This window comes from Filicampus tigris, chromosome 15 (assembly GCF_054856515.1).
Source record: "Filicampus tigris isolate MCC_2025a chromosome 15, RoL_Ftig_1.0, whole genome shotgun sequence".
Classification (NCBI taxonomy): Eukaryota; Metazoa; Chordata; class Actinopteri; order Syngnathiformes; family Syngnathidae; genus Filicampus; species Filicampus tigris.
In genome coordinates, this window is record NC_141231.1 from 10,012,964 (window position 1) to 10,032,341 (window position 19,378).

The 19,378-nt window shown below is 40.7% G+C and overlaps 1 protein-coding gene across 1 annotated transcript in view; it reads left to right on the top strand.

Moving 5' to 3' along the window:
• Positions 1–639: 639 nt before the first annotated feature.
• The window catches only part of sardh (sarcosine dehydrogenase), a 38,308-nt gene continuing 19,569 nt past the window's right edge, over positions 640–19,378 (top strand). Inside the window, exons 1-10 of the mRNA XM_086053680.1 lie at positions 640–797; positions 2,398–2,590; positions 3,901–4,037; positions 5,922–6,100; positions 6,777–6,956; positions 8,043–8,166; positions 8,484–8,584; positions 10,911–11,015; positions 13,765–13,894; positions 14,363–14,449. Coding sequence (XP_085909806.1) covers positions 2,403–2,590; positions 3,901–4,037; positions 5,922–6,100; positions 6,777–6,956; positions 8,043–8,166; positions 8,484–8,584; positions 10,911–11,015; positions 13,765–13,894; positions 14,363–14,449 — 1,231 coding nt within the window. The 5' untranslated portion in view covers positions 640–797; positions 2,398–2,402. The remainder of the gene's footprint in view (positions 798–2,397; positions 2,591–3,900; positions 4,038–5,921; positions 6,101–6,776; positions 6,957–8,042; positions 8,167–8,483; positions 8,585–10,910; positions 11,016–13,764; positions 13,895–14,362; positions 14,450–19,378) is intronic.

Below are 19,378 nucleotides of genomic sequence, written 5' to 3' on the forward strand. Positions count from 1 at the left end.
TTCAACCATATGTAACTTTCATAAAAACAACTTTTTATTACTACTGTCATTTTAAGTTTAACTCATTCAGTGCCAAACATTTTCAGACCCTCTTTTACCCTAACGTTTGAAAAATATTTAAAAATATATAAATGAGTTCCTGGGATTGAATGGCTGGACTGTGAAAAGACAAATAAATATCGCCTTAGCAGTGAATGAATTACATAAATATTGATAGATTAACTCATTCAATCCCAAAGACATATAAATATGTCCTTGGCACTGAATTAGTTAAATGTCCACATCCATCTGGAAATCTTGACCACCTCAACATCACACCATAGAAACTAAAATGGGACCTATTCGAAACAAGGGTGTTGTTATCCACACTGATTTGTAAAAATACATATATTTTAAGGATAAATTGCTGTGGCAGTGCATGTCCAACACAAAACGTTTCCACCAAACTAAGCTCTTTTTAACTGAAGCTGTTGACTGATGTTTTTGCAATATTCAGTGTCTTAAAATATTTCTATTGTAAGTATGCTACGTATTTATTTATTCAGAACATATTCTCTAAGACACACATTTTGCAATAACTGGCCGAATTTGATTCCATGACGGGTCGGTTGTGGCCCACGGGCCATACATTTGACACCATACCGTGAGCAGGAAAGGGGTGTGACAAACTACAAGCCAGCTCCACGTTGTGACTGCTCAGGAATTCTCCGATCTTTTGCCTCATAATTTAGCTCCACTGGACACTTAACGCCAAACCTAGGAAACTGCCCTCGCTCTCCTTTTTTGTTTTTATTCCGGTAAGTGTTTGCGAGTGTCATGGCTGCCGCAGCTGTGTGCCACGTAACACTATAATTGTCTCTCAGGCTTCTTTTGCTTGTGCTGCACACTAAATGCTTACACTTGTCAACTTAAGACTCTTCTGCACTACTTTCTTTACGAGCAGCCTGCTAGCCTTTCGAGGCTAACTTGAAGTGTAGCCGAACAATGATTAAAGCGTGTTGCTCTCCTCAGTATTTGTTGGTCACATTGAGGAGAAATGTGACAGCCCTCCTGAGCTTGGCTTGAAATAGTTATAAATAGCTTGCAAAAATACTCAACTCAGTATTTAACTAAATGTGGAGTTTTCAAGTTTGCATGTTCTCCCTGTGCTTGCATGCGTTTAACCGGGGGATCCGGTTTCCTCCCACATTCCAAAAAACATGCTTGCTAGGCAGAGCTGGGCAGTCCGTCCCTGGGCCGGACCTCCAGCCCGGCCGGATGCCCATTTTTGGGGCGGAGGGCTGGGGGGTGACAAATTTTAAAAAATGGCTGGACTAAGCATGGCCGGAAGTTGATTTTAGTCCGGCCCACTAATCGGCCCTCATGCGTGTGACGTGCTCACGAGGCGGCCAAATGTAATCTCAGCCTACTCGGTAAAAGGCTTCTTTTTAGGCTTCTTTTTTCTACTCTCGCGGAGCGACAACTGCTGTTATGTTTTTTTTTTTTAAACACAAATAGACCGTCTGCAAATGTTTATCTTTTTAATGTTAACGATTTGAAAGCGCTTATCACATCCCTGGCATTTCTCGTTTTGCCCCTGTCATTCAATACATTGAAACATCCATCCATTATCGATACCGCTTATCCTCACAAGGGTCGCGGGGAGTGCTGGGAGCCTATCCCAGCTGTCTTCGGGCAGTAGGCGGGGCACACCCTAAGCTGGTTGCCAGCCAATTGCAGGGCACACAGAGACAAACAAACATCCGCACTCACAATCACACCTAAGGGCAATTTGGCATGTCCAATCAAGCTACCAAGCATGTTTTTGGAATGTGGGAGGAAACCGGAGTATCCGGAGAAAACCCACGCAGGCACGGGGAGAACATGCAAACCCCACACAGGGAGGCCGGAGCCGGGATCGAATCCACGACCTCTGCACTGTGAGGCGGACGTGCTAACCAGTCGACCACCGTGCCGCCCCTACATTGAAACATGGACTGGTAAATGTCTCTGCCAAAGGATTCTGACAATTCCAAGAGAAGCCATCACGAACTCGGGGCCACTTCGGAAAGTCAAATCTCCCAACCTTTATGCCACCTTTCTTTAACCTTTGTTAGATTATGTCATCGGGTCAAAAGGAGAGAGAAGTCTGGCTTGCGGACTTAACCTGCCAAACGATTTGCTTGGTAAAAACATTTAAAGAAGTGTCTTTTAAAAATAATTCAGAGACTCCACTCTGTGTTAACTTTACCTGCGATGATTTGCTTGAGCTGAAAGAAGCTCCGTCCACGGCGGCGCACGCGCGCGCGCGTGTGTGTGGAGGAATCGCGACTTGACTACTTACTTACATACTACAGTATCAGCTCTGGGATCATATTGACGTGACGTTTATGGTTTCTGTGTCTCTACTCTCCACAGAGGCCATGGCCTTTCTTGGGAGTGCGCTTCGGCGATTGGTGTCGGCAGTGCGCCCCCCGCTCACCACCCCTCTGTGGCGCACAAGTTGTCGAACCTACAGCTCGGAGCCCACCACAGAGAAGAGCGTCCCCTATGAGAAGACACTCAAACAGGATGACACAGCTAAATCTGGGCCAACGAAACCTTTACCGAGGTTAGCATCCAACTAAGACCAACCACTGTAATTGCGGCATTCGATTGAGGAGGAACCGTGAAATGCTAGATGACCATTGCTTCCTTTGTTTACCATGTCCGTTTCCTTTTCTTTTCTTAAATTTTTGGACAAGATCCATTGGTCTGGCTGCTATGATGAAACGCTGTGGATTCAGGAGGATTACAAAGAAGAATGCTATTGATAAACCATAGATGACTAAAGTACTATGAAATGCCTGCAAGAAAAATAACTTCAAAATCATTTTATTTGCATGCTCAGGGAGTGCAGAATCACATAAATGTTAAACGCTTGCTGTACAAACACGGTGCATTCAGGATACCTTCAACAACATCGGTAATTTGCAAGCACACCGTGCCGTTCGGGCATATTAATCGATTTTCTTCCATTGAAATGTTTTTAAGATCGCGAGAAGCCAAAATCGAAATCACGATTAAATTTTAGTTACTTGGCCAGCCCTATTAGTTATTGTAACATAAGTGACCAGCTGGACCGTCGATTGTAATTGAGTAAAAATAGCAAAGTGATTTCACCCTCATTCTTCTTCTTGATATGTCATCTTTTATAGATTGATACAAAGCTCACATATTTAGATATTTGCGGTTATTAACTTTAATACATTGATGGAGTTCTTTCTCGTCCGAGTTGGAAATACTTAAGTTACTAAAAACAACGTACCGTGCAAGAAAAAAATACAACACTACTGAGCAGTATTTCTAATTCTACATGTGCCACTGGAAGAATTAGATGAGCGTGCATTCTCTGTCGCCAAAATGCACTGACCGGGTTACGCTGTGCTTCAGTGAATGGGGACGATCATGGAAGCCAAATAAAAATGTGCACACACTGTTCTGAAAAGCAAATGGTGCGAGTTTACTTGGATGGCGTGAACATGACAAAGTACACATCCAGACTCTGATTTTCATTTATTTTTAATTGTACGGGAAGGTTTCAACCTGATGCGCATCACAGACGGGCTTTTGTGCGATAATTGGCGCGCTGCTTGCCAGCCCCGTAACAGCGTTGGAGCACTTTTGCTATTTCCCTCCCCCCCACCCCAAAAAATACCGGTATTTCAAAGTTATAGTATCGCGTTATTTTTGCCCCGTAATATAAATATGCTACGGTACTTTTACCGGTGCTTTGGGCAACACTAGGTTTTACAGATCTCGGTTAACCGCTCTGTGATGTCATAAACTGAACCCAAATGCTCGGTCGAAACTCGGGACATCATGACTATCCTATCAGCGTTATCTTCCTACGACATTTTGTTCTTTTGCTTCCCGGTTCAGGTCAGCAGACGTGGTGGTGATCGGTGGAGGCAGTCTGGGCTGTCAGACCGTCTACCACCTCGCTAAAATGGGCATGACCAATGTAGTTCTGCTGGAAAGGGACCGACTGACTGCTGGGACCACCTGGCACACAGCAGGTAATAGACTTTAAGACTGGGCAAGCTTGTTGTTTTTCATGGCTCTATTTCGCCTACATGGTCATCTGAAATTCCAAGTGTGCCGATATCATACAAGTTGTGTGAGTAAAGTTCCGGGACTAGTGATACAAAAGATATGTTTCAAATCCAAAGTTTTCCCCATGGAAGGAATCCCCCTGGAGTCTAGTGGCCTTTCCCTTCCTTCTCTGCCATACTTTCAAGCACGCCTGGAAGGGTTCTTCTGGGATCCCTTCTAGCTTCATCGCCAGGTCAATGTTAATGTCATCCATGTCTTTAAAAGGACTTTCCCTGAGAAGTCGCTTCATCTTGGGGAAGAGGAAAAGGTGCATCAGGGCATAGTGAGGAGGTGCGTTGTCATGGGGAAGCAGCCACAAGTTGACCTGCCACAATCTCACCTGTTCTCGCTAACTGAATGAAGCAAACGCCATTGGATCTCTTTGTGAACATACTGGTTGATCGTTTTGCCTACATTGAAGGGGAAAGATCGTAGTTTGGGTTTGAAGTATGTCTTTTGTGACACACCTTGTACACTGGCTCTTACCAAAAACATGCCCGTTAGGTTCAATGAAGACTCAACGTTTTCCATCGGTATGAATTAGGGATGGACCGGCCGATTATCGGCACCGATATTTGCCTTTTTGACGAATATCGGCATCGGCCTTCTTTAGAACCGATAATAAATCAAATTAAAACTGTGGAAATCAAAACACTGATATGTGAAAGTTTAACATTTCTGTCATTTTGAATTTTTCATTTACTGTAGAAAACTACATGGAGCTATTGTTTAAGTTTCCTTTTATCCCTTTTAAGACATGCTGACAATCCTGGGTGCTCCCTGAACATTTTGGTTGAATTTTATAACATAGATGTATACTGTCAAAAATGTCTTGTAAAAATGAAAAAAAAAAATTTAGAAGAAAAAAAAAATCATCATTATGCAAACCTGAAACATTGTTCAATAAACATGCTTAAAGCGGAAGTCAGCGCAAACATATTTTTTTCAAGAATATGTTTTATGCAAGCCAACTAGTTGAAACAGGGCATTCTGATAAATATTGCGTTTGTGGATTAAGTATTAATCCACTCGTTTTTAGCCATTTTTGGGGGCGGCCATTTTGTCTACTGTCGACTGAAAATGACATCACAACTGCTCACAACGACCAATCACGGCTCAGATTCAGAGAACAGGTCAGCTGTGATTGGTCGTTGTAAGCAGTTGTGATGTCATTTTCAGTCGACTGAAGACAAAATGGCCACCCTCGAAGATGGCTAAAAACAAGTGCATTTTGCTACTTAATTTATATTCCACAAACGCAAAATTAATCAGAATGCTGTGTTTCAACTAGTGGGCCTGCTGGGAACATATTCTTGAAAGAAATATGCTTGGATTGACTTCCGCTTTCAAGACGTTACCCCAGAGTTATGAGTTTTCTTTAGTTTTTGATGCCAACATTTTCCTTTTCACTGAAAATGAATATCGGCTCCAAATATCAGTTATCGGCCTCCTTGACTACTAATAACCTGTATCGGTATCGGCCCTGAAAAAAGCATATCGGTCCATCTCTAGTGTGAATGTGCGTTTGTCTGGGCAACCGGTCCGGGTTGTGCCCTGCTTCTCGTCCAAAGTCAGCTGGTATAGGCTTCCAACTCACTCAAATGGATGGTTGGCTGGAACTAGAGTTACGAAAAACATTTCTGGAACGTTTCAGTAGAAGTGTCACTAAAGTGACATCCTCGACGTCAACTGTCATTTCATACTGTTGATTATGTGATCTGCATGTGTGAAATTATAGCCCTTGGTGCATTCCTGCAAATGTGTGAATGTGTGTCTTTCTGTCTTTTTTCATTCTTTGGTTCTTCAAGGTCTTCTGTGGCAGCTGCGCCCAAGTGACGTTGAGGTGGAGCTCCTGGCCCACACACGGAACGTGATCAGCAAAGACCTGGAGGAAGAGACGGGCCTCCACACTGGCTGGATCCAGAACGGAGGACTCTTCATCGCCTCCAACAAGCAGCGGCTGGACGAGTACAAGCGCCTCATGTCGGTGAGAAGCATCCATTATTGTTGGAAGTAGTGTTGCACGGGATACCAGTACCGTGCCCTGATTTTTCGACGTCAAAAACGTCTTGATACCTTTTTTTTTTTTTTTTTTTAACACTGGTATTGAATTGTGTTTCCGCGTTACAGACGTCGCATAAATGTGGAAATGAAAAAGAAAAAAAAAAAATCCAAAATTGGACATATGTGTTTTTTACAGGCCAGCGACGATATGCTAGTTAATATTATTCATCTTGATATGACACAAGATTAAATATTCCTGGTCATTTTCATTTTATACTAAGTTCTACATTTTGAAAATTATTCATATCCTTGAGCAAATTCTAGCTACATGTTGTTTTTATTTTCTGAAAAAAAAAAAAAAAAAAAAAAAACGCCAACTCTTGAAGGTTAATGTCCGTGCTTTAAAATATCTCGTTGTTTTTTTTTTTGGACTCTGTCAAACTCGACTTTTGTACTTGAGTTAAATGTGTACGCCATCAGCTGCTTTGTTTGCTTTGATAATATCATTGCCAAGAGTCTCAAGTTCACTTCCCTGGAACATGTGATTTACTACCATAGAGGCTCTTTTTGCATATTTGAGCTAATGTGGTAAATAATATGTCTTTTCAACGTGCAATTCACATCCACTAAAACGCCCTAACTGCTCCCCTACCTTCTAGCTGGGTAAAGTGTACGGTATAGAGTCCCATGTGCTGTCACCTGCTGAAACAAAGGACCTTTATCCTCTAATGAATGTTGACGACCTCTACGGGACACTCTACGTGCCCAAAGATGGCACCATGGATCCTGCGGGAACCTGCACCACCCTGAGCAGAGCGGCCTCTGCTAGGGGAGCCACGGTAACATATTGTACACTTACCAGTTCATCAATATGACATCTGTTATTAACAATATAACATCTACCTGCAAAGTGCCTTGAACTGATCACTTGCTTTTAAGCACTTGGAAATAATAATAAGAAGCACTCAACAGATGTTAGATGGAACACGGAAAAAAAAATGTGCTTCATCATGTACATAAAAGAATTATACATTAACAAATAAACCAAAAAACAAATTGTAACTTTATTAAAACTGAAGTGACATATTTTGGGGTAAGGAAAAAAAAGATGTGCATGGTGTGGTGTTCATTGGACAACACAATAATGCATTCATTTCTTCTCTCTGCTATTGCAAAATTGAATTTGTTTATATGAACATTTCCTCACATTATAATGTGATCATGTATCTATCTTTTGGAATATGTATATATTTCCAATGAAAACATTTAATTTCATAGTTTTCTCTTAGTTGAAGAAGAATAAAAAGAATAAATAAACAACTGAAAAAGTGTGCACACCATCCTAAAATTTGGAGGCAGCTGTATTCAAAATTAACTAATCACATTCAAACTCATGTTACTGCAATTAAAAAATAAAAAAAAATGCGGCAAATGCATCTGGTAATATCAGCTATGGTCTGATGAAACTAAGGTTGAAGTATTTGGTCATAATTTCAACACTGCTTTTCACCAATATGAACATCATATCTACAGTGAGTTATGGGGGTGGCAGCATCAGTCTCTGGGGCTGTCTGTCTTCATCTGAAACTGAGGCTTTAGTTAAGGTAGAAGGAATTATGACTGGTTCAAAATACCAGTCAGTGTTAGTACAAATCCTTCGGGAAAAGCCTACTAAAACAGCTGAACCACATTTGGTGTTACGGCACTTTAAATGGTGGCACTTGTGTGCTGACTCCCATTTGACATGAATTTGAGTGTGATAGATAATATAATTGATGTCATAATTGAACAGAACTTTGCCGGACGAGAAATCTGCCAAGTATCTTCTTCTTGTACACATTATATACAGTACTGTAGTATGCAAATATCTGCAATGTCTGTGAATAATTCTCTGTACAAAAGGTAACCATGCCCTCCCAAACCAGGTGATTGAGAACTGCCCCGTTACTGGTATCAAAGTACGGGCGGACGACCTCGGGGTGAAGAGGGTGAAGGCAGTGGAGACCCCGCACGGCACCATCGAGACTCCATGTGTGGTCAACTGTGCAGGTCAGGCAATTTTTTTTCCTGTGTCAGATGGGAAAATTACAAATAATACAATTTTTTTTTATAACTGAATCAAGTGTATGTGTCAGAATAAAAACTTAGCCCGTCTTAATATTATTGTTTCACTTAAGTGTTTTGAATTCCGGCAATTCTTTTCACAAGTCATATTTTGTGAGCATTAATTTTACCACCACTTTGCAAGTGCAGGGAACTATTATAAAAATATATTTTTAAAATGCCCAAATTGGTCACCCTACCCTTGCATATATTCTGAGTAGAAGCGGATCTACTAACATTGCTGTACTGTGCTCATGGTACAGGAGTGTGGGCCACCAAGTTGGGCGAAATGGCTGGAGTGAAGGTGCCCCTCATTGCCATGCATCACGCCTACGTGGTAACAGAGAGGATTGAAGGCATTCAGGTAAGTACGTAACCACTTTACAGTCTGACTATCATGCTGGCTGGTAGAAATTCTGTTAAATATAACCAGCAGGGGGCACTGTGACCATTACGTTATCCAACGTGTAAAAAGCTCAGCTGGTTCTGTGGATGTTTTTTTTGTGTCCATATTCTAATTGTATTAAGTTGGTTGTGTATATACAAGTCCTATTTGATGTGGCATAACTCAACTCCGTCATGTGTATCAAATAAGTGAATGTGCACTTAGTCAGTGGGCACATGTGTAACAGTGCTCATCCTCCAGAGGGGGTTGCTTTTTAAGCCAGAACTAGTCTTTCTTATGTAGTTTAAGAGGAGCTTAAGCAGCATTAGTGCTCTATCTCACCCGCACACCCGCACACACACACACACGCACGCACACCCACCCATCCCCACACAGACATATATACACGCGCACACACACGGTTCCATAAACTCTATTAAAAAAAAGGGGATGTAGGCAGTCACTGTAAACGGCTTTCTTTCTAATGGCCACCAGGGGGCGACTCAACCAGTCCCACTATGTCTGGGAAGAATTATTTGCTTGTCGCAATCTTGATTTATGGGGATAGTAAATGTTTTCCTTGTGAGTTTATAGTTTGAATCGCAACAATTCTTTTGTCATCAATCGTATCATCATGTATAAATAATTTCACCATTCAAACGGAAATGATAAATGCAGCTTGCTTTGCTGCGTTGCTATTGGTGAAAGACATAGCCTCTTATCCAATTATATTTCTTTAACGTATCCCTGTTATCATTATCAAGTTAAACCCCCGTCTTTACACTTCAAAACATAGGATCTTATTCATTCGTAAGAATGTTCTGATTTTTTTCTTAAAAAACAAGAGTTCTTAAAGGATTCTATTTTCCCACAGTTCTAAGCCAATCCTGTTTTGGTAACATGCTTGTTAGATGCTTTTGTCAAAATGCCCCAAGGATCACAAATTCTAGTAAACTTTACATACTGCAGTTGTTTTCTTGCTGAAATTGTCCTTAAACACAATTTAAACATTTGAACTCATGGACGCAGCAGTCATACACTACACTGAAAATAGCCCACACGGTGTTTCCATTGTCACTGAGCAATAAAGTGCCATTCTTCAGAAGGCCAATCTGTGCATCCGGAAAAACCTGATGGAGCTCTGCTTGCCTTTTGGTTTAGACATAATAGCAGGTGCGTTGTATCTGTGGGGCATGTGTGTGTTTTTGCTCATTTTAGCCAATGTAGTATAGTGGCCTGACCCTGGCGGTTGCTTGAAAGTGGCACTAGCTGGTCATATCATGGGGTAGACAAATGCATTATGTGGGAGGGGCGGTTTCCGTGTAAATGAGCAAACTTTCTTGGCCGATTTCAACCCTCACTTGAAAAAAATTCGACATATTGACCACTGATGTATGAGAGCTATTTCAAAATTTTTGCTCCCCTGTCGCTGCAATAAATAAGGTAAACAAAGACAGAGAATCTACAGTCATGCTGTATACATTATGTTTTCTGTGTTATTTTACACTTTTATCCCGCCTATGAGTCACTGCCCTTTCAACAAAACAATCGTAATGAAAGGAAAATGTGCCTCACAAAGCAAGTAGAGAAGGCACTTCAAGCTTGGAGTCAAATCATTCATTAGATGTTTTGTTCCCGCACTTCACTGAGGACACAACGAGGTGAATACTTCCCACCGCTGTAGTAAAAGAGTTCAGCTTTTATAGTTTGCATGCTTGTCATGCATTGCCATTGTCTTAAAGAAAAATGCTCAGAAAAGTGGAAATCAACCCAAACATTTTTTTTTCAAGAATATGTTCCCAGCAGTCCCATTAGTTGAAACACGGCATTCTGATTAATATTGCGTTTGTGGAATATGAGTTAAGCAGCAAAATACACCCCTTTTTAGCCATCTCAGGGGGCGGCCATTTTGTCACTTCTGTCGCCTGATAATGACATCACGTGCTCAGGGCTCAGGTAACGACCAATCACAGCCCAGCTTCAGAAAACAGACCAGCCGTGATTGGTCGTTACCTGAGCCCCGAGACACTGTGATGTCATTTTCAGTCGGCAGAAGTGACATAATGGCCGCGCCCAGCGATGGCTAAAAACAGGTGGATTAACTCTTATTCCACAAACGCAATATTTATCAGACTCCCTTGTTTCAACTAGTGAGCTTACATAGAAGATATTCTTGAAAAAAATATGTTTGGGTTGACTTCCACTTTAAGTAATTAAGTAGCCATGCATTCCTAATTCTCATATGACACTTCACTGAAAAAGGGAGCATGTGGCATGTTCTTATATATTTGATCCATCTGTGCAGAATATGCCAAACGTAAGAGACCATGATGCATCGGTGTACCTGCGTCTCCAAGGTGACGCCCTATCCGTGGGTGGCTACGAACAAAACCCTATCTTTTGGGATGAGGTAAACTGTCACATATTCTGCAAGTGTTACCACCCGTTCATGCGCTGTATGTTATGTTCCGTATATGCCAATGCTGTATGATTTCATCTTCACATGACGTCTTCATAAGTGTGATAGGCTTCAAAGGCTACCTTTCTTTCTAGGTCAATCCTTCTCTAGTAGCACTACCTTCCGGTATCACCACACAATTTCTGAAGGAATTTCTATTTCAACTTGATTACACAGTTATATGCAGCAAAATACTAGTGAGATACTGTTGCTGCAGACATGAAAATGAATCCGTCTCCTCCTCGCCATGCAAACCTTTCATCCTTGCGCTGTATACTTTACTGAGAGCAATGCCTTTTATCTTGTTAATCATAAAAACAAATACATCAAGCAGCTCATTCTGTCGATTTTACATCCTCTCCTATTAAATCTGTTCTTCTTTCAAATGACTTCATTATACAAACCCTCGGTGTTGTTTGTGTGCGTGTGAGAGAAATTCCTAGTATTGTAATTATTTTTTTTTTCAAGTATACGTTTAGAGCAGTGTTTCCCAGCCTATTCTTGAGCCAATTTACTTATTGTACATCAGAAAAAAAAAATCTCGCTGCAAACCAAACAAAAACATCAGAAAAAGTGAACACACAGGTTACATAATTATGTTGCAGCCTGTCATCTAGTGGAAGAATATTTAATTGTTCTGCCTGTTAATCTGCGTTGCTAGCATACAGTAGATGGTTGAACAAAGATAATTTCTTTGTTGTAAATAAATAATTTTATGACCAGTTAGCGAAATTGGATGGATGTGTTATGTCCCACGTCACACTGGTTAATCACACGGGTGGATGTGCGAGTCATGGTTCGCTTTTTCATTTAGATTAGATTTTGATGACCCGTTGAAATTCATTCACATATTGTTTTTTTTCCCACTATGGTAATAGTTTATTTATGCAGTGCTATTAGAAAAATAAATTAAAAGCTAAAACATAGGTAATGATTAAGTAAGTTTGTTTGCAGTTTCGACTGTAAGGTAAACACTTTCTTGTCTTTTTGGGACCTATGAAATTGCGCGGGTGTAATTCATGTTGTGGCCGACAAGTGCAAATGACTTTGTTTCTGTGACGGGTTCCAGAAGTGACTTGATCAGAGGATTCAACTTCATCATCCATGACTCAGTGACTTTGTGTTTTTGTGCTGGGCTGTGTGCAGACATGATTCATGTGTGCAGAAGCCACTTCTTGATCTTTTCTCCTTGTTCTGCAGCCGAGTCCAAGCTTTGATCGCTTTGGAGGAGAAAGAGGAGATGAGAATTAGTCAGAAACGGAGAGAACGCGAGGAGAATAGTGGGCGATGTAAGCAGGATTGATGTCTTGGGAAGGATGTGGAGGACTGTGCTGAATTGGACAAAAGCAATCTCTACTTTAGGCGTCTGCTCCGTAATAACACAAAAGTCCTTGGCAACCGTCACCTTGAATATTCCATTATTATTCAAGTCTTATTAGAATGATGCTGCTATTTAGAAGGCCTAGTAATCTTGTGCTCAGGAACTATGGTGCAGTGAGGTGAAGAGTTTCATGTGATGGTTTGCTGCCATCTTGTGGCATTCATAGGTAAATCGCAGCAGGTTTTGCTCCCGATTCATAGTGCTGATTAGGTACGGGTTGGTACTCGGAACTGTACTTTTGGCCCCATGGTAATTTATATAGCAGTTGCGCTCAATAAACAAATACAAAAAAAACAATGGCTTTTTATAAAATGTTTCGGATTAACGTGTAGTAATGCTCACGGTACAATAAATAGGCTGACTGAGTACCCTCACGTTTGAAAAAGTTTGAAAAAAAAAAAAAAATTCCTGGGATTAAATGGCTGGACTGTGAAAAGACAAATTCGTCAATGGCAGCGAATGAGTTTGAGAATTGGAGTTTACCTTATTACACAATACTTCGACTTTTTTTTATATTACACTTGACACATTCTCCATAAATGACAAACTGCAACTAATACTAAAACTAAAGTAAAACAAAGCATTTTGGAACAAATACAAAGAAAAACTAACAAACTTTCTCTTAAAACTAATCAAAACGAACTGAATCAAAAAGCAAAAGTCAAATCAAAATAAAAGGTAACTATAACGAAAAATCCCACCAAACTATTATACTGCTGGGGAGGAATAAAACTGATTTTGTCCTAGCTTTGATGACGTAAAACTGGCATGTCTGACAGGGGACTAAATAAGTATGGAGTTTGCGCATTTTTTTAATCACCACTACGACTGTGCTAGGTGAGAACAGTAAACATGCTTTATATTCTCCCACATCAACAGATACTTTTTTTTTTTTTTTTTAATTGGAGGTTTTTCAAAAATTTCAAAAGTCTGCTGACGGAGCATTTTGAAGTTGAAGAATTAGGTTGACCTTATCAGTGGCAAAATGTCAAGCAAAAGAGATGACCGGCATAGAGAGAGAGCAACCATACTTTGATTTGAAGTGAAATTTTACTGACTGAGCCAGATTAGCGTGGAAGGGGAGAATTTAAAGTTGAACCATCAGTGACCTACATGTGTGAGAAGATAAGACCTAAGCTTGGATCAGGAGGAGAGACTTTGAGAGGTACAACTTAACTGAACTGACAGATGTTAATACCTGTGGGAAATGGTCACTTATCATAAAAAATTGATTTTGACTTTTGACCATCAATAGATTAGCAACAATGTTGTCAAATTGTTAATGACGTTGGGCATCCTGTGTTTTCGTTTTGTTCGCAGGTTTCTGATAAGTTCGCCTTCAGCCTGTTTGACTTGGACTGGGATGTATTCATGCAACACATCGAGGGCGCTATCAACAGAGTTCCTGTTTTAGAGCAGACTGGCATTAAATCCACTGTCTGTGGACCAGGTACATACAACACACACACACGTGCGCACGCACAAAGTTGCAAAGCCGTTTTCTACATGAACAATCTTTCACATTCATATTTAGAGATGAATAGAATCCGTCTGCGATCCTACCTGGTCTGATTGCTCCCAGGCACATTCATACTAACAAAGAACTAAAAATGGAAATATGGAGAATTGGAAAGATCATCATAAATGCAGATTAGTGATGAGGGGGCATTAAAAGGTTTAGAAATATCTTTCTGCATGCCTGTTTTAATATCTGTCAATTTTTCTCAGTCTGAAAACATCACCACATACTTTTAGGGAATTGTAAACAAAAACTGAATGACCACTGTGCCTTTGTTACAGTACTACAATGTTATGAAATATTAGATATAGATGAAAGGTAATATCAAGTGCATTACCTTTGTGTTTGTTTTCTTATGCTATATATCATAATCCTGTTGTCTTTTTTTTTTGTCCCCAGAATCCTTCACAGCAGACCATAAACCGCTAATGGGCGAGGCTCCGGAGGTCAGAGGTTTCTTTTTGGGCTGTGGTTTCAACAGTGCTGGTAAGTTTTTTTTTGTTTGTTTGTTTGTTTGTTTTGTTTTGTTTTTGCTAAACAAATGGTCCTTACCAATAAGGTTACAAAATTCCAGGACTTTTAGGGTTGATGGGGTTTATAGGAATTAAAGCAGAAGTCGACCCCAACATTTTCTTGACAATATTACGGACTATGTAGCCCCACTAAACACGGCATTCTGATTAACATTACGTTTGTGGAATATGGGTTGAAGGGGAAGTCAACCCAAACAATTTTTTTCAAGAATATGTTCTGTGCAGGCCCACTAGTTGAAACATGCATTCTGATAAATATTGCGCTTGTGGAATAAGAGTTAATCCACCCGTTTTTAGCCATCTATGGGTGCGGCCATTTTGTCACCTCTTTTGACTGCCAATGACATCACAGTTGCTCAGGGCTCAGGTAACGACCACTCACTGCTCAGTTTCAGGAAACAGGTGAGCCGTGATTGGTCGTTATCTGAGCGCTGAGAAACCGTGATGCATTTTTCAGTCGACATAAAGTGACAAAATGGCTGCCCCCTGACACGGAAAAATATTTAAAAATGTGTTTTTTGCTCTTTAACTCATGTTCCATAAACACATTATTTAAAAAGAAATCTACTCCATTTAATTTGGAATAGAATATTTTTAAAATTCCTCAGAAATCTCCAACGTTGTTTTATTTATTGTATATATTTATTAAAATGTCTATTATTTTTTACATGGTATATTTTTACTTTTTTTTTGCCTGTTATTTCTACCAGACTTTTCAATCATAGTTTTAATATTTTACATACTTGAGCGCTTCACAAAACAATTTATGGTCAAATGCAGCATAATAAAGCAATAACTGTGAAAACAAAGGCATATTACATAACCAAATGATTGCTTTGAACTTGGTAATGAACTTTAACATTCTTCACTATTATACCTGGAGTCTGACAGGCGCAAAGTAATACACAAGCGCCTCAGGTCAAACATGTCATTCCATTAACTGACTTGATAGAGTTCACCTCTGACTTTAGACATGAAGAAATGTCAGCGTCAAAGCGCCTGGATACACAGTGTGGAGGCGTACTGTAAATGTTAAAGTAATCGCCATAGGAGAAAAAATAGGAGAAAGCTTTTTTTTTTTTTCTCTTGGTCAGTATTACACTGCAATTCGCCGCTGTCTTGTGAATAATTTAAACAAGCAGGCAATCATTAAATGATCTGAAATGTAAAATGCATTAATTCAGACTTTATTCATGTTATCATGTCCCCATGGTTGATAGTCAGAAAAAAAAAAAAACTTAATTCCAGACGTGATCTGTAAACATCATAAAACACTTAACTACCTGGACAGGTAACATTTTTAATTAACGTTCTAATAATCTTATCTGTCATCTTTCCTTTTCCATCACTTGTAACTTTTTGTGGTGGCATCCCAAAGTCAAAAGGTTCCACTTTTAACATGTCAAAAGTGAATTTGAAATTTAAATCATCATCATCATCATCATCATTGTCTCACCCACTGAACAATCCACTGTTAGCCGTGGCTAAAACCGGCTGAGGCCTTATGAAATCCTTGCCCCCTTCCTTCCCTCTTTGAAGCGCACGCCACTTCCCCCCCCCTGCCGCTGTCTCATCTCTCATCTCTTATCGCACAAAACACATTCACGTCACACAGCAGTTTCCTTGGCTCAGTGTTTGGATATGGGAGAAACCACAGGGCTAAAGTTCCTCACTCGCTTGAAGTGCTTACTTTCGGTAATTGGAAGTGTTGCCAGGCAACATTAAATTACCTTCACCATGTCAGAGCATCAGTCAGAACTCTTAAGTGTGTTCGTATACTGTGATGATTATGGCCATGTAATTGCTTTTAACGACTGTATGGCTGTTGCCGTGTCGCCCTATTTTTCATAATCGCAATAATTACCACCTTCATCTCAGTGGTATTTGGCACAGTACTAAAATTGCCTGTACTTAAAGCAGTACACAATGATAGTTTAAAATAAAAACTAATTATCCTGAGTGTAATTAGTCTGAGTGCTGCAACCCTGTTGAGCAGACTTTCATTCAGTAATGCAAGAAAAATTAAAATGATGGTAAAAAGTTAATCAAGGCCTACAATATGGTTTCTATTACCAGTAAAAAAAAGTTAAGTCTACTTTAACTAAAAGCTGAAGTTAATGGAGAATGGCTATAATACCACTTGAAAAAAAAATGTATAAGTGTAATTGAACCTTTCCGTGCTCCTCAACAACAATGAGCAGTTTGTTTGACTTTTGTTCCATTACTGTCCAGAATGGGAACCAAACCATGACATGAACTGGTCATTTTTTGGTGTTATAGTGACACCACAAGTGATAATACGTTTTTATGTGGTTTTACCGTTGTGGCCGACATCCTTTGGGTAACCATAATTCCATTGTGACAGTGGCCCATGTTGAAAATAAATTTTACACCGATTGTTCATGGGTTATGTAAGTGTAATTGACCAACTTTCCCCGAACGTTAGTGCAAGTACACTTGGAGAGGAAATCAACCCAAAAATATTTTTTTTTCAAGAATCTGTTCCTAGCAGGCCCACTAGTTGAAACAAAGCGTTCTGATTAATACTGCGTATGTGGAATAAGAGTTAATCCACCTGTTTTTAGCCATCTCTGTGGGCGGCCATTTTGTCACTTCTGTCGACTGAAAATGACATCACAACTGCTCTGTGCTCAGATAACGGCCAAGCACGACTGACCTGTTTTCTGAAGCTGAGCCGTGATTGGTCTTTAGCTGATCTCTGAGCAGTTGTGATGTCATTTTTAGTCGACAGAAGTGACAAAATGGCCGCCCCCTGAAATGGCTAAAAATGGGTGGATTTTGCTGCCTAACTCATATTTCGTTTTAATCATATGCCTTGTTTCAACTAGTGGGCTTGCACAGAACATATTTTTGAAAAAAAAATATATGTTTGAGTTGATTTCTCTTTAATTGCGCTATCGGAACACGGTGCAGTGTTCCCCAGCATAGCAAATTTTGGAACCTAATGCTATGGGCGTAACCAGCCCGTTTTTGGGGGTGGTCAAGCACCCAGCAGTTGCGAAAGGTCTCTCAGCGCATTATGCCGGCTCCAAAACTGGCTTCAAAGGACCACTGGTCAAAACAGACTCCAGCATCTGGCTGTGATGGCAATTGAAAAAGATGTGCTTGACCAAGTGCAACAGCAACACCAAAAGGTTATTGACAGGTTTGCAACCCTCAAGGTCAGGCGACACAGCTTAATCCGTAAAGTGTAGGGTGGAATTATAAAGTGTTGAATAGAATAGTGTGTGTGTACTCTATCAGAAATAAATGAGTAAAAACTGGGCATGGCGTAGTAATAGTGTTTCTGCTAACCACAAAGTGTAATGTGCTATTCACAAATGGGAAGTGACACTCCTGAACACTCTGGGTGCTCAGCACCCCCACAGCTCTGAACCTAAAATCGCCCCTGCCTAATACTCCGCTATCTCTGGCTATTTTATTTGCTGAAGCCAAAGCCCGAGCCCTATCTAATCTAAAAATATTGATTTTAGTGAGGAGATAAGCATCATTTAGTCAGCGCATAACCTTGTCTAATATAAATGTAGTGCTTAACCACCATCTTGTGGCTTCCATAGTCACTTCAAACCTTATACGGTAAATTGTGGTGTTCTACACTCATGCGGGTTATATGAGGTCAGGCACGTGATGATTTTGTTGAAAATGCATCTGGGCTGCAGTGCCCTCTCATTGGCCTTGATAACATATCTTTACAGAGCATTTCATTGTGGGCAGGCTATGTTTTTTTTATGTGTGTGTGTGTGTGCGAGAACAATGTATGCCAACTGAGTCACAAGCCTGGCCAAAAGAGGCACCCTCCTTCCCCCAGCTGCCCTTCACGGTCCCATCGAGCTGAGCGCAACCAGAGGAAGTCATGCGTTGTACAGCTGTGGATGAAGTTGGAGTCTTTGCCAAAGTGAGCAGCCACATGCATACTGGGTTATTATTGCAGCAAGATGGTGGTTAGATAAATGAAGTGGGTGGAAATAGGTGCTTGATGTCTATTTTTAAAGGAATAGTTGCGCTATCATAAGAAGTGATGGAGGACTGGGAGTAATTGTGAATCTGGAGACACAACAAGCGTGTAATTGCTGAAAGGAAAGCTTTGACGTTAATGCTTCTGGCTTGAGATTATGGTTACAATTAGAGTTGAAATGACTTTTTGTTTAGCTGGAATTGGGCGATGGCAGTTGTCGATTCTGGCCCAAAACCAGCACGTCTGCTAGAAAGTTGAAAGAATTTCACCTCTCAGTATGACAGTGAGCCCAAGCCCAGCCAGATGAATTTATTTTTCAGTTGAATTGGTCAGGTCATAGATTTTTTTTGTTTTTGTTTTTTTTGTTGTATATTTTGTATGTTGATTTTCGACGTACACTGTATATAGTCAGGTCCATTTACATATATATGAGGATTTTTCCTGTATGCTGTGAAGTCGACAGATTGTTTCTTCCCTTGGCATTCCAGTCTCTCTTCATTTAAATGCAGTTTCTGACTGTTTCCAAATGCAGCACATGAGAAAGGAGCCCGAGCGTTCAGCTACAGACAGTGGGGAACAAATGTTTGCTCAGCATGAGCTAACAGTAATAGAGCGGCACGCAGATAGCGGAGTAGGAAACTAGCAGGAAAGAAATTGGCGACGAAGAGTCCTGACAAGACGAGTGGAAGCGCGAGCACGTGCACGCGGATGCCTTCTCGGTTCTCACGCGTCAACGTGGTTATCTCGAGTGACATTTATCAGTGCCACCTCGCCTCGCCGCTTGTCCGAGTGTCTCGGGAGAACTCTATCATCCCGCTTTCCTCCTCCCCGCCGCCCTCCGGCTCTCATCCATCCACTCAGACGTCCACCTCCGGCTTGGCCCCGGAGTGACGGCGCCTGCAGATG